This window comes from Drosophila erecta, unplaced genomic scaffold (genome assembly GCF_003286155.1).
Source record: "Drosophila erecta strain 14021-0224.00,06,07 unplaced genomic scaffold, DereRS2 tig00000558-arrow-arrow-pilon, whole genome shotgun sequence".
Classification (NCBI taxonomy): Eukaryota; Metazoa; Arthropoda; class Insecta; order Diptera; family Drosophilidae; genus Drosophila; species Drosophila erecta.
Genome location: NW_020825274.1, coordinates 30,493 through 43,938, shown reverse-complemented (window position 1 = coordinate 43,938; position 13,446 = coordinate 30,493). Strand labels below are relative to the sequence as shown.

Below are 13,446 nucleotides of genomic sequence, written 5' to 3'. Positions count from 1 at the left end.
GCGAAACTGGATTGAAGAGGCAGAAAGCCTACAAGCAACAGCGATCTCAATGATAACGGACATTAGTGAAGGAAGAATTCATCCTACACTAATTGCGCCTAACAAAATGCTGGAGGAGCTCGAAAAAGTTAAGCAAAAATTAGGACGAAAACAAATGCTACCTGGTGGAAATTCAGTTATACAATTACCACTGATCTATAAACTGATGAAGGCACAAGCTATGTTGAATGATAATGTCCTATTCATTGAAGCAAAATTGCCGATATACAACAATCAGGAAACGGATCTCTTTGAAGTAATCCCAATACCAATGTGGACAAACGGAACAAAGCTTATTCCGAAATTGAATTCTAAATATTTTGCGTTCAATACAGACATAAACGCATATCACCTAATGTCTGAAATTAACCAATGCAGCCAAGAGGATTCGACAACATGGCTTTGCGAAAGTAATTGGGCATGGAAAAACGCGGATGATCACTCTTGCGAAATATCTCCATTGAAACCAAGCAAGGCACACTCATGCGAAATGATGGAATTCCAAGGTAATTCGTTCATCAAAGAGATAAGTGGATCCAACCGTTGGCTATTTAGACTGTTTCGGAATACAACAGCTAATATAAGATGCAACGAACAGCATCAAGTTATAATACTGCCCAATCAAGGCATTATACAACTACTTGCAGGATGCACAGCAATATTAGGGGATACAACAATAATTACTCCTCAAAAAGTAATTTCGACAGCGTCTGAAATGTCTATCTTCCCCAGTTTACGAATTGTAGATGACAAGGAGACATGGAACGTGGTCCCGCTGAAGCACTTGATTGTCATCAACACTAATGAACTGCAAAATCTTCAAATGCGCATCAAGACTCTGAAAAATAACAAGGTACACATTGATGACTTGATTTTCCATACGGCAAACACATATATGTATTTCTTTATATTTCCTCCAATTGTACATATATAAATCATTTTAAAATATTTAAATCGCTTGGTAATCCTACAAAATACTAGTACAAAATACGTTAAGCGTTTAGAACTTTTGACTGGGGTGCACGTTAATATAAACTAAAAAATAATAAAGAATTTTAAGAGAAACACTTCTTGTTATGAAAGTTTTCTGTATGCTTCTGGCTAGTTCGTTTACTACATATTAAAAATTAGGGTTTTAGTGTGATTATGCGTGGAGCGTTGTTTATTTAGCGTTGGGTAGGGTTGAATACTCTTAGCATTTTGTTTAGCTTTATTGGGCTAGTTTTATTTTATCTTAAAGGTTTTCATTGGTTTTTTTTTAGATTTTTTTTAATTTTCTCTTTGGTTGCTGCTGTATTTCGCACGATAGTTTTTTTTTTGTTTTTTGCATTAACCTGACGTTTCTGCGCTTCTTCATTTTGTTCGTATTTGTTGCCGATTTTTTCTGTATTCCATTGTCTTATTTTATTTTATTTTCTCATATTTTTTTTGGTGCCCCTTGAAACGGTCGATCGTATCGCGCCAATGGCATCTTCATAACGCATCTTCTCTTAATCAACCATCAACTCGAAGTGAACGGATCCTCTTCTGTCTGAACGGTCGCGATTTATGTTGCGGGCCCAAGCTTTACACTCAATGTTGATCAAAACACCGGCTATAATTAATCAAAGCAATCAAATTTAAATTTAAAATGCAAATGTATGATATAAAAGGATACTAAAATAGTAAAGAAACAAATGGGTACGCTATAGTCATGTCCATCGACTACTAGATATCCTTAACTTCGTTAACCAAATTATTCATTTAGTCGAGTTTAGTCGAGTTCCTCGACTATTAGATACCCGTTACTCAGGTAGTGGGAGTGCGAACGAGACCAACACTATTATTGGTATATCGATAAAAATTGCCTTAAAAACAATAAAATAAAAAAATTTCAAAACTAATTTCAAAAGTGAGGACGTGGCGCTATGGGCGGCTTAGAGTAGGCAGCGGCCAAATTATAAAGCTTATCGATAGAAATCGGATAGACAAATAATAAAATGAAAAGGTTCAACTCAGTTTTCAGTTTCGGGCGCTTTGTGGGTTTTAGAGTGGGCGTGACAACTTGCACACCTCTATGTCTCTGGATCTGCATGCTTTATCTCAGCTTTCTGGCTTTTATAAAAAATGCCGGTTATAAAAATACCGATAGTGAGCGTGGCAGTCTTTGGCGATTTAAAGGAACTACTTGAATGTTTGATCTTAATTATCTAGCTTTAATTTTTAAGATTTCTCCGTTTATACGGACAGTTAAATAATCAAACGGGCATGGCAACATTGACTAGGCTAGTAATTCTAATCAAGATGATGACCTATGATGACCTCATATAAATATCTTTGCTCTACGAATTAAGTAGCCCGATAATGTTAAATAACTTAGAAAGTCTATTGCAGCTAAAAATAAACGTAATATATGTAATGAATTACGTTTACTTTTATCAACAACGACATGGTGAAGACTCCGTCTCCCTGTAAAATACTTTTTGTAATTTAATCAAATAGCTTTTTATGTATATTACACCTAAGTATTTATACAAAACTTCAAACAATAAAAACTATATTGCAACGTTTTTTTAGCATAATTGTTAAGTACACATTAAGTTCACACAATTACACCTAAGTATTTATACAAACTTCAAACAATAAAAACATCGTTTTTTTAGCATAATTGTTAAGTACACATGTCATACATATACAATTTTCACTTACTTTCAACGGTAAATTGAACAGCAACAATGGGCGGTATATATCCCTGAATGTTTTTGAACGGAAAATAGTAACGAGGGAAACCCATGCGTGGATAGTAGTCACGTGCTTTTATGTTTTCGACATCAGCGGGATTTTCTCCCTCGCACGAGACCCAAACTACATTTGTCTAGAAGCAGAAATAAAAGAAATAAAATAAGCATAATTATTAAATTTTTTTTCAAATATTCTTTCCAAGCTTACTTCATTGGGTCTAAGACTTTGCTTTTCCTTGATGTGCTGTTTTAGTTCCTCTGGCATATGATCTGGCAAGGTCTTAGAATCGTTGTAAATTTCTGGTATCCAATTGTAAATCTATAAAGAAAATGTAGCTTTCACTTTCAGAGAATGCTTTGATTTGTCCATAGATAATGTCTTTCACCTTATTCAACTTAAGGAATATACATGGCCGGGCAACGTGATAGCCAAAGTTGTTGTCAGCTGTACATGGCGAGAAGCTGGAGAAATCAATGCCGCAGACTTTGTCGTCTTGTGGTGGATGTTCAAAGCTACAGTTCACTTGGTTTTGCTTCTCAAGATCCTGGTAAGCTGCGAATAGTTAAATGTCATTTACGAGCGATGTCCGGTAATACATTTTAAGTTTTGCAATTTTACAATTAAGTTTAAGTTTGGCAAGTTTAAATTTAAATATTTTCATTGGTAACTATTTTCTATTTACTTTACATAAGTAAAAATTTTTTATTTACTTTGTGCCTTTTGGTAACTGACTAAATAGCTTTGCAAGATAATCCAATAGCGATAAAGTTTTCTATTTGCTTTTTATTCGAGCTAAGTATAACTTACTGTGATCTTATTATTGTTGGTTATCAAAAATAAAAATATTAAAACAAATATTAAAAAATATTTTATATAAAAACAACAAAACAAAATATTAAAAGTAATGTAATCAACAATATCAATAGGTAAAATCAGAAGCCCATGCTTGAGTAATCATGCAATAAATGTAATATACATAATTAAATACGAAATTTACGTCAGTTATAAATTAATTTATATCAAAAGAAAATGCTTGATTTATTTTTGTTCCTGAAGGCAAATCGTTCGAACGGATTAAGAAACGCTGAGAACATAAAAAATATATATAATTTTTATGTATAACAGAAAAGAAAATTTAATATAATTTGTACTAATCCAATTAATTAACCAATTATTTTTTTAGCTTTATTTGTTTTTCAAATAATAGGAGTGACTTAAATATTTTTTCGATATTTTTGGAACATTGCTATGCTATGCTGAAAAGTACAAGTCGATCGAGTTTTTGTAAAAATGACTTCATCCAAGTTAACGCACCCGTTAGTTTACATACCTCGGTTTATTTAAGAAACTGATTCAGTTCAAAAGTAGAAGCTGTAATCGTTTCGTACCTCATTATATGAAATGTTATACAACTGCGCAGAACTTTAACAAGTTCGACGTTAAAGTTCTTGAAGAAGTATTCTTCATTTCACAGCTGTTTAGTTTTCTCAACAATATGGAAATTTTGTTGCTGCATTGGAGTACAGGGATCAGCTACCGAGGATTGAAGTTAAAAATATAGGAGAGGAAGGACGTAGAGATAAGGTGTAAAATTACACAAACGCTAAAGTCGAGTTCCTCGATCATCAGAAACCCCTCACTAACCGTCATATTTTCTAACGAATCGAAGCGTAATGGGTACACAGATAAGTAAATACAAGAAATATTGAAATATATACTTGATTTAATTACATAATAAAACAAGAGAGTCGATTTTTTCGACTATTAGATACCCGTTACTCAGCTAGTGGGATTACGAACAAGATATTTCCCTATTTTTTGTTTTTGGCTAATCGATAGAAATAGGCAAGAAATATATAAAATAAAAAGCAATAAAACAAATTTCCAAAAGTATGAGCGCGGCCGGTTTGGGCGCTTTGTGGGCCTTAGTATTCCGATATCTATTGTATTCCGATAGAAAATTGCAAGACCAATAATATAACGCGTGGCTGTTTCGGACGGATTGGGGGCATGGCAAAAAGTAAGATATTAGTTAACTGGAGTCATTTACATATTGCTTATGCCCTTAGCTTAATGCAAGTGCATCGGAGGTTTTGAGAGAAGAGCTAAGCTTTGCTGAGGAACGTAGGGTAAAGATAAGAGATCTATTCTGTAATAGGCAGTCGATATTTGGAGATCAAAAGCGTCGTTCATCGCCACGCACAAACATACAAATTCGTCTCATTAAGTGCAGACCGCACAAATTCTATTATAATTGTATACAAATAAAAATATACGAAACACTTCTAAAGATAATTGGCGCGCAACTAAATCTAAAACCCACGATATCAAAAGGAGACAACTAAATCTAAAACCTACGATGTCAAAGGGAGACAACTAAATCTTAAACGCACGATATCAAAAGGAGAAACACAACAGCTGGAGCAGACCTACTCAAACAGCGATTAAAATACAAAAAGCACTATTTTAAATCATCACTCAAGTTGTAAGTACAACGCCCCTTAATTAATTATTAAAAAATAAAATAAAAATTTTCATACACACGTGAAGGTTATTGAAGATTATAAATAACACATTGATGAGTGTCAGTGATAAAGAGATAGACGACTTAATATCAAGTTGGAATAGAATATTAAAAGAGACTAGCCAATTAGATACCGCAAGCAAAAGAAACGCGAAAACAGAAAAGAAAACAAGTGAAATGGAGTTATCAGCGAATCAACTGAAAGCAATAGTAGAAAGTGCCGTTGCTGGCGCGCTTGCAAGTCAAAAAGAATTATTTGACAAAGAGTTACAAGCGATTAATGAGCGTATAGCAAAATTTACAGTGAACACCCCAGAAGTTGAAACTTACACAGATGCTGAAATCATACCAGGTGTAGTGTGTAATAAATCTCTAGACATAATAAAGTCGCTGCCAGACTTTGAGGGCGAAAGTGATACATACATACACATACCTGTATGTGTCGTTGAGAAAAGCGGCTCATGTCGCTTTTAAGGTTTATGAAACATACGAGGGTATTTCAAAATATTATCAAGCCCTTGGTATTATCCGAAATAAAATTAAAAACTCTGCAAACAACGTGCTAGCTTCGTTCAGCACACCGTTGAATTTTAAGGCAATAATCAATCGCCTTGACTTTACATACGCTGACAAAAGGCCCATCTACCTAATCGAACAAGAGTTGTCTACGTTGAGACAGGGTAATATGAAACTCACCGAATTTTATGATGAGGTCGAGAAAAAATTGACTCTGCTTACAAATAAGACTATAATGACGTGCGATAAACCCTTGGCGATGTCACTCAATGAATAGTATAGGGCTGACGCGCTACGTGTATTTATAACAGGCACAAAGAAGTCATTGAGCGATATCCTGTTTGCCAAAGGAGCCAAGGACTTAACAACAGCCCTTGCTCTAGCACAGGAGGTTGAATCAAACCATGCGCGATATCTATTCGCTCTGAACTACTCAAAAAGCTTGCAGGACAAAGCTCCGAAGCCGGAAAAAAATACTGATAGGGATAGAAGCACTAATATGCAAGGCAAAAACCCCTATTTTAGTAAGCGCCAGTCTGTGCCCAGTTTTGACAGCCAGGCAGGTCAAATACAAGTCCAGGCAGCGACTCAGCTGTTTGATACTGACGTATCTATGCGAACCGTTCAATCGAATCAACTTAGACAAGCACCAATCTTGAACCAGTGTAGCTTACCCCAACTTCAAAATGTCTGGCCATCTCAGCAGCAACAACAACATAACTCAAGGGCTGTTCAGGCAAAAATTGGCTATGAACATGCAGCAAAAAGACCAAATACCAAAAAGACCAGGTTTACAGGACCGAAACAACAAAGATTGAACCATTTAGCCCAAGAAGAAGATCTAGAGGAGTCAGATGAAAATGATTATGAAAAAGGGGCAACAGCAGCTGTTGAGGATGTTGAACACGAGCCTACAAACTATGACGATGTGCATTTTTTAGCCAAAGGTCCTTGCTACCGTTAATAGAAAGAAAGATAGCAGGGAAAACCATAAAAATCTTAATCGACACCGGCTCTTCAAAAAACTATATACAGCCCCTCACAGAACATAAGTACATAACGCCGGTACAAAAATAATTTACAGTTAAGTCTCTTCATGGTTGCAACACGGTAAAACATAGATGCATTGTTGAACTTTTTAACAAGACTCTTCCCTTCTTCATTCTACAGTACCTCTCAAGCTTTGACGCCATATTAGGATTTGACACGCTAACACTGCTAAATGCAACATTGGACTTGAAAAATAAAATATTAAAAATCGGAAACTCAGTCGAACCAATTAAGTTTGTAAAATGTAATAGTGTTAATTTCTCTGATATAAAATACATCGTAGTACCAAACCAGATAGCCGCCACCATAATGCCACATAATGCTAAAAGACCGATTGGGTGTCTTTGCAGACCCAGAAGAGGCGCTGCCATTTAATACCAATATTATTGCGTACGGAAGATGACCAACCAGTATACTCAAGACTTTAAACATATCCCATGGGCGTAGCAGACTTTGTAAATGAAGAAACGAAGGCGTTGTTAAAAGACGGAATTATTCGACCTTCGCGCTCACCCTACAACAATCCGGTTTGGGTTGTCGACAAAAAGGGTACAGATGAAAAGGGAAATAACAAAAAGAGGATGGTTATAGACTTTTGGAAGCTAAACTCAATAACAGTGGACGACAAATACCCGGTGCCAAATGTTGTATTCATCCTATCAAATTTGAGAAAAGCCAGATTTTTTACAACATTAGATCTAAAGTCAGGCTTTCATCAAATCTTACTTGCAGAAAATGATAGGGAGAAAACCGCCTTCTCAGTTGCACATGGAAAATACGAGTTTTGTAGACTTCCCTTTGGCCTCAAAAACGCACCCAGTATGTTTCAACGTGCCATAGATGACGTACTCAGGCCTCAAATAGGAAAGTCTTTTTTTGTTTAAGTTGATGACGTTATTATTTTTTCTGAGCGACTTGAGGACCATCTGAATCATATTTGTTGGGTACTAGATAGACTACTTGAAGCTAACATGAGGGTGTCCAAGGAGAAATCGAACTCCTTTAAGGAAAGTGTCGAATATTTGGGATTCTTTGTATCCAAAGACGGCATCACAACAAATCCTAAAAAAGTAGAGGCAATCCTTAACTATGAAGAACCCACTAATTTGTTCAACGTTAGATCCTTTTTAGGGTTAGCAAGCTATTACCGCTGCTTTATAAAGGACTTTGCTTCAAAAGCTCGACCTTTGAATGACATTCTCAAAGCAGAAAACGGAAAAGTCTCCGCCACTCGTTCTAAAAAGATACCCATTATTTTAGATGATAAGCAACGCTCTGCATTTGAGAAACTTAAGAATATCTTAGTGTCCGAAAATGTAATGCTACCCTACCCAGACTACACAAAGCCTTTTGATTTGACTACGGACGCTTCAGCTCTTGTCCTGGGCGCGGTTTTATCACAAAACTGCAAGCCTATTACGATGATATCTAGATCCTTAACAGGTAGAGAGCTTGGTTTCGCAACAAATGAACGAGAGCTTCTAGCCATTCTATGGGCTTTTAAAACATTAAAGGACTATGTCTAAACATGTGTTTAGACATGATAAGTAGACAATCTATAAATATGTTCTATTTAAGGGCTGCAATAAACATGTCACGGGACAGCATAAGTGGCAACTACAGATAAGTACGGTTGCAGTGGTCCATTGCCGAAGTGTCAAGAGATATGATCACGCGGGAGGTGACTAGCGCGGTCATAGGCTTCAAACATAGATTTGAGATAAACCTCAGCTGCATTGACCAACGCAGACTGCAGCGTCTTACAAGCGCTGCATTATATAATTAGATGATAAGAACCTATGTAAGAATGAATAAAAGGCGATGCCCTCGCAGCAGCGAGTCAGTTAGATTCAAACACCCGAATTGAACTCATTAAGTGTACGCATTAGTTTATAGTGTGAACAGACTATGTGTATGGCGCTAAAAAACTGAATATTTACACAGACCACCAACCATTAACGTTTGCCGTGTCAGATAAAAACACAATTGCTAAAATTAAAAGGTGGAAGGCATTTATAGATGAGCACAAACCAAAAATGTTGTATAAGCCAGGGAAGAAGAACCATGTCGCAGATGCACTATCCAGACAGGCCATCCACGCTTTAGAAAGACACCTCCAGTCAGATATGGCAACGATACATAGCGAAATATCGCTTTCATACGCAATTGAAACAGTCGACAAACCGGTCAACTGCTTTAGAAATCAAATAATAATAGAAGAAGGCACAGAGGATAATACTCGCACCTTTATTATATTTGGTAACAAGTCAAGGCACGTGATACAATTCGTAAATAGGGAATCGTTAGTAGGCAGAATTCGCGACGTAGTGAAACAGGATGTGGTGAATGCAATATACTGCGAATTGCCCATACTGGCATTCATCCAGAACAGACTTATAGAAGAGTTACTGGCAACGACTTTCCGGCATACAAAAAAGTTGGTGATCGACGTTTATAACAAAGAGGAACAAAAAGAAATAGTAGCCATTGAACACAGCAGAGCGCACAGGGCAGCGCAGGAAATTGTTAAACATATTCTACAAGATTATTTTTTCCCAAAAATGTCACAGCTGGCAGTCAGTATAATAGGTAACTGCTTGGTTTGTCAAAAAGCCAAATACGTACGTCATCCGCAAAAACAAATCCTAGGGAGAACACCTATCCCTTCACAAATCGGCGAGACATTGCATATTGATATTTTCTCTACGGACGGGAGATATTTCCTGACCTGTATAGATAAATTCTCAAAATTTGCAGTCGTACAACCCATAGGTTCTAGAATGATAGTCGACATAGAACCTGCAATAATGCAATTAATGAACCTCTATCCAAACTCAAAAACAATATTTTGTGACAATGAACCATCTATAAACTCTGAGTCAATCAGGTCAAAATTCACCACCCCATCATAGTACCTCAAACGGACAGGTGGAAAGATTCCACAGCACACTGTTAGAAATAGCACGATGCCTAAAACTAGAAAAGGCATAGTTGATACGGTAAATCTCATACTTCAAGCAACCGTGGAATACAACAGAACAGTACATTCAGTCACTAATAAAAAGCCGATCGACATTATTCATGCAATGCCCTCAGGATTTGCAGAGGAAATCTCAGAGAAAATTGACAGAGCACAGGAAATACAATTAAGAAGAATTAATAAATCAAGATGTGACAGAACTTTTCAGGTCGGGGACACTGTCTTTGTAAAGCAAAACAAACGGATCGGAAATAAACTTACCCCACACTACAAAGAAGAAAAAATTGAAGCAGACATTGGGACAAGTGTCTTAATAAAGGGGAGGGTAGTACATAAAGATAATTTACGTTAGGATTATTATTTTCTTTGTCTAAGTCCGTCATTTATACTTTAGTAGTGTCAATTCGCCAAGAGTTTACTCACCTAAACATTTGTTAAAGTTAGACAACTACCACAAACTTTCAGTACAATATAAAGAATCGTCAACTCCTTAGGTACAGCCTAAAAGTAAATCTTGTACGACCGTCTCTTATGATTTCAAAAACTTTAAATTCACGTAACAGGAACCTTTCGACTCAAATTAAGCAGCAAAACAGCAATAGACATTACAAATAAAAATCACAGCAGAATAAAAAACAAAAACCCATTAGTGTTATTAATGGCCTTCTTCACCCCATTCCTATATCATAATAAAAAACAAATTTAATCAACGAGCGTTGTACATTATTTTATATTATCACTATTGTTAACTATATTCACAGCGTACATTTAATTTAGCAATATTTGAAAAACAGTTTGCGACCATTTATCAAAATTTAGCAAGCTCACTCTAGTTCTCCAGGGTTCAGTCAAAGACACTAGAATAATTATATCTAGTGTCTTTGGTTCAGTGTTATGCCCTTTTTGTTTTTTAATGTATGTTAATGATTTGCCTAGTGTGCTGCGCGAATGTTAAGTTCATTTAAACGCTGATGACGTCCACATATCTGTTACTATCCCAGTTAGAGAAATAAATGTGTTACTTAATGAAACTGTACACTGTGTAGAATTGAACTTTTGACCGAGAAGAAGACCGATTGACAAAACTATTCCTCAAAAATTGTTCATAAATAACTCACAGATTTGTTATGAAGAGAATGCTTTTTAATCTGGGAATTTCGAATAACACACTGTCATCTGTCATGGGAAGCGCATAGGGGAAGCGTATGGGAATACTTATGGCCTCTTGCGACAGCATTCCTCATTCCTAAACTATCCTGCTGGTGGAAATGAGTCAATCAATATTCTACTTTTCAACGAATCTAGTATACACTTTTACTCTACGCGTATCGGGTATAAGAAGACTAACATAGTAAAAGGGTATACTGTAGTGTACGTAGTTCGATAGATTTTTAACTAGTTGGTCTTTTAATAGTGGGTGGTACTTACTAATAAAGAGGATGTCTAAACATGTGTTTAGACATGATAAGTAGACAATCTATAAATATGTTCTATTTAAGGGCTGCAATAAACATGTCACGGGACAGCATAAGTGGCAACTACAGATAAGTACGGTTGCAGTGGTCTATTGCCGAAGTGTCAAGAGATATGATCACGCGGGAGGTGACTAGCGCGGTCATAGGCTTCAAACATAGATTTGAGATAAACCTCAGCTGCATTGACCAACGCAGACTGCAGCGTCTTACAAGCGCTGCATTATATAATTAGATGATAAGAACCTATGTAAGAATGAATAAAAGGCGATGCCCTCGCAGTAGCGAGTGAGTTAGATTCAAACACCCGAATTGAACTCATTAAGTGTACGCATTAGTTTATAGTGTGAACATTTTGGTCCTTCGAGCCGGATTCGACTCTGCAGTTTCCCCCTATATGGTAAGGGATTCAGAGAAAGGCCAGCTCCTTTAAGCATTGCTAAGTTAATCTTGCAGCTAAAGGTAGCAAAAATAATTGACTCTTGTTTCCCCCTACCAAAGGTAAGGAACAGAGATAAATATAAAAAGCAAAAAGATACAAAAGAATCTTTTAGGTTTTTAAATAAAACAAGCACCTTATAGTCTATAGTTAAAGGTTGCTTTGTGTACCATTATAAATTGTGGTAAGGCGTGTTGAGGCCATACATCAGCAATTGTGAATTTTACATTTTGGTCCTTCGAGAAATTCTGTCGTTTTCTCCCACCAGTGGTAAGAAACACAGAAGAAAAAAAAAAAACCAGCGCTTCAAAGTAAAAAGAGCAAGGTTATTCGAGTGATTCTGTTGTTTCCCCCACCAGTGGTAAGAAACACAGAATAAAAGACCACGCCTTAAAGTACTAGGACTATAAGGTGAAACATTGTGTTCTTGCTTTTCCTTGGCTGATCAATCAGCTGTGAGTCGAGGCACAGCTAGGTCAACTGGGCGACCAATCAAAAAATCCTCCAACGGATTACGCCAAAGAATACAAGCAGAAAGTACAAAAAAGTCACAGTGATTGTTTTCCCAAGATGTTGTCGGAAAGATCTGCGAACTTGATGCAAGATCAAGGAGAGCTGCAGAACAAAATACTGCAAGCAATCAAGGAAAAGGCATCTATACCAGCAATAGAAGCATTGGTGGTCCGATTTACTACTAACAACAATGCGCTGGTAAAATTGGGAGTTGGCGATCAACCATATTTTAATGATAAAATATTTATTAAAACTATGGATGCTGTCAAGGCCTACAAGGAGTCGCAATTAAAGGTAGAAACACTTGAAGAAATAAATATACCAAGTGGATCAAAATTATCTGATAGCGCATCAGCTCGGAGCTCCAGTCCAGTTGATAATCTGGTTCAACTGGTGGATAGAAGAGCGGACAGGGTGAGGCAACAGATGAGCCTAATCTACGAAACCCTGGATAGTTCAAGTGAGATTGAACTAGTCAAGCAGCTGGCAATGATGAAAAGTCATTGGTCCAACGTGACGGACACACTGAAACTGCTTGAAAACAAGTATGACAGAACTGTTTTTGATCAAGATGAGGCAGACATTCTGCAATCTGAAGTTGCCGCACTAGAGATGGTACTTCAAATGAAGTTGGAACAGTTCAAAAGTTCCAACTACGACGTGCCAGAACTCCCAAAAGTGGACCTTCCAACGTTCAATGGAAATGCGAAGGAATGGCCAACATTTTACGAACTGTTCTCTGAGCTAATAGACAGCAGGAAGGATCTCAGCAACACAAGGAAGCTGGGATATTTAAGAGCCTGCTTAAAAGGAGAAGCTCAAATGGTGGTTAGCCATTTGATAACGGGATCAGCGGCTAGCTATACAGCAGCGTGGGAGCTTATCTGCAAACGCTATGAGAATAGCAGAAAAATATTCTCCCAACACTTCAACAAATTAATGGAATTGGAGTGCTTGCTGCCCCATGATGAGAAAAATTTAGGGAAGTTTTTGGATACTGCGACCGAGAGCATATTCATCATAAAGCAAAAAGGAAAAATAGGAAGCTCTGCTGACGTAATTTTAGCAGAAATTCTGCTGCGGAAATTTTCGCCAGAAGCCTTGCAGCTGTATGAACAGCATGTAAAAAAGGCAAGAGCTATACAGTCCTTACAAGACGTACTGGAGTTTATTGAGCAACAATACAACTCAG

The 13,446-nt window shown here is 36.8% G+C and overlaps 1 protein-coding gene across 1 annotated transcript; it reads right to left on the bottom strand.

Moving 5' to 3' along the window:
• Positions 1–1,347: 1,347 nt before the first annotated feature.
• On the bottom strand, positions 1,348–11,067 carry LOC6549049 (sodium/potassium-transporting ATPase subunit beta-2). The gene is made up of 5 exons (XM_001973997.3): positions 11,001–11,067; positions 3,146–3,312; positions 2,968–3,078; positions 2,728–2,893; positions 1,348–1,633 (listed from the first exon to the last, which is right to left on the bottom strand). The coding sequence occupies exons 1-5, from the start codon at positions 11,065–11,067 to the stop codon at positions 1,530–1,532; spliced, it is 615 nt and encodes a 204-aa protein (XP_001974033.3). The 3' UTR covers positions 1,348–1,529.
• Positions 11,068–13,446: the final 2,379 nt, after the last annotated feature.

Bases quoted from the DNA above. Each gene is read 5' to 3' on its own strand.
- LOC6549049 (XM_001973997.3), bottom strand. From the start codon at position 11,067: ATGCTGTCGCAAGAGGCCATAAGTATTCCCATACGCTTCCCCTATGCG. The intron at 3,079-3,145 runs GTGAAAGACATT...TTTTCTTTATAG, and splicing joins TATTCCTTAAGTTGAATAAG to ATTTACAATTGGATACCAGA. The intron at 2,894-2,967 runs GTAAGCTTGGAA...TTCTGCTTCTAG, and splicing joins AAAGTCTTAGACCCAATGAA to ACAAATGTAGTTTGGGTCTC.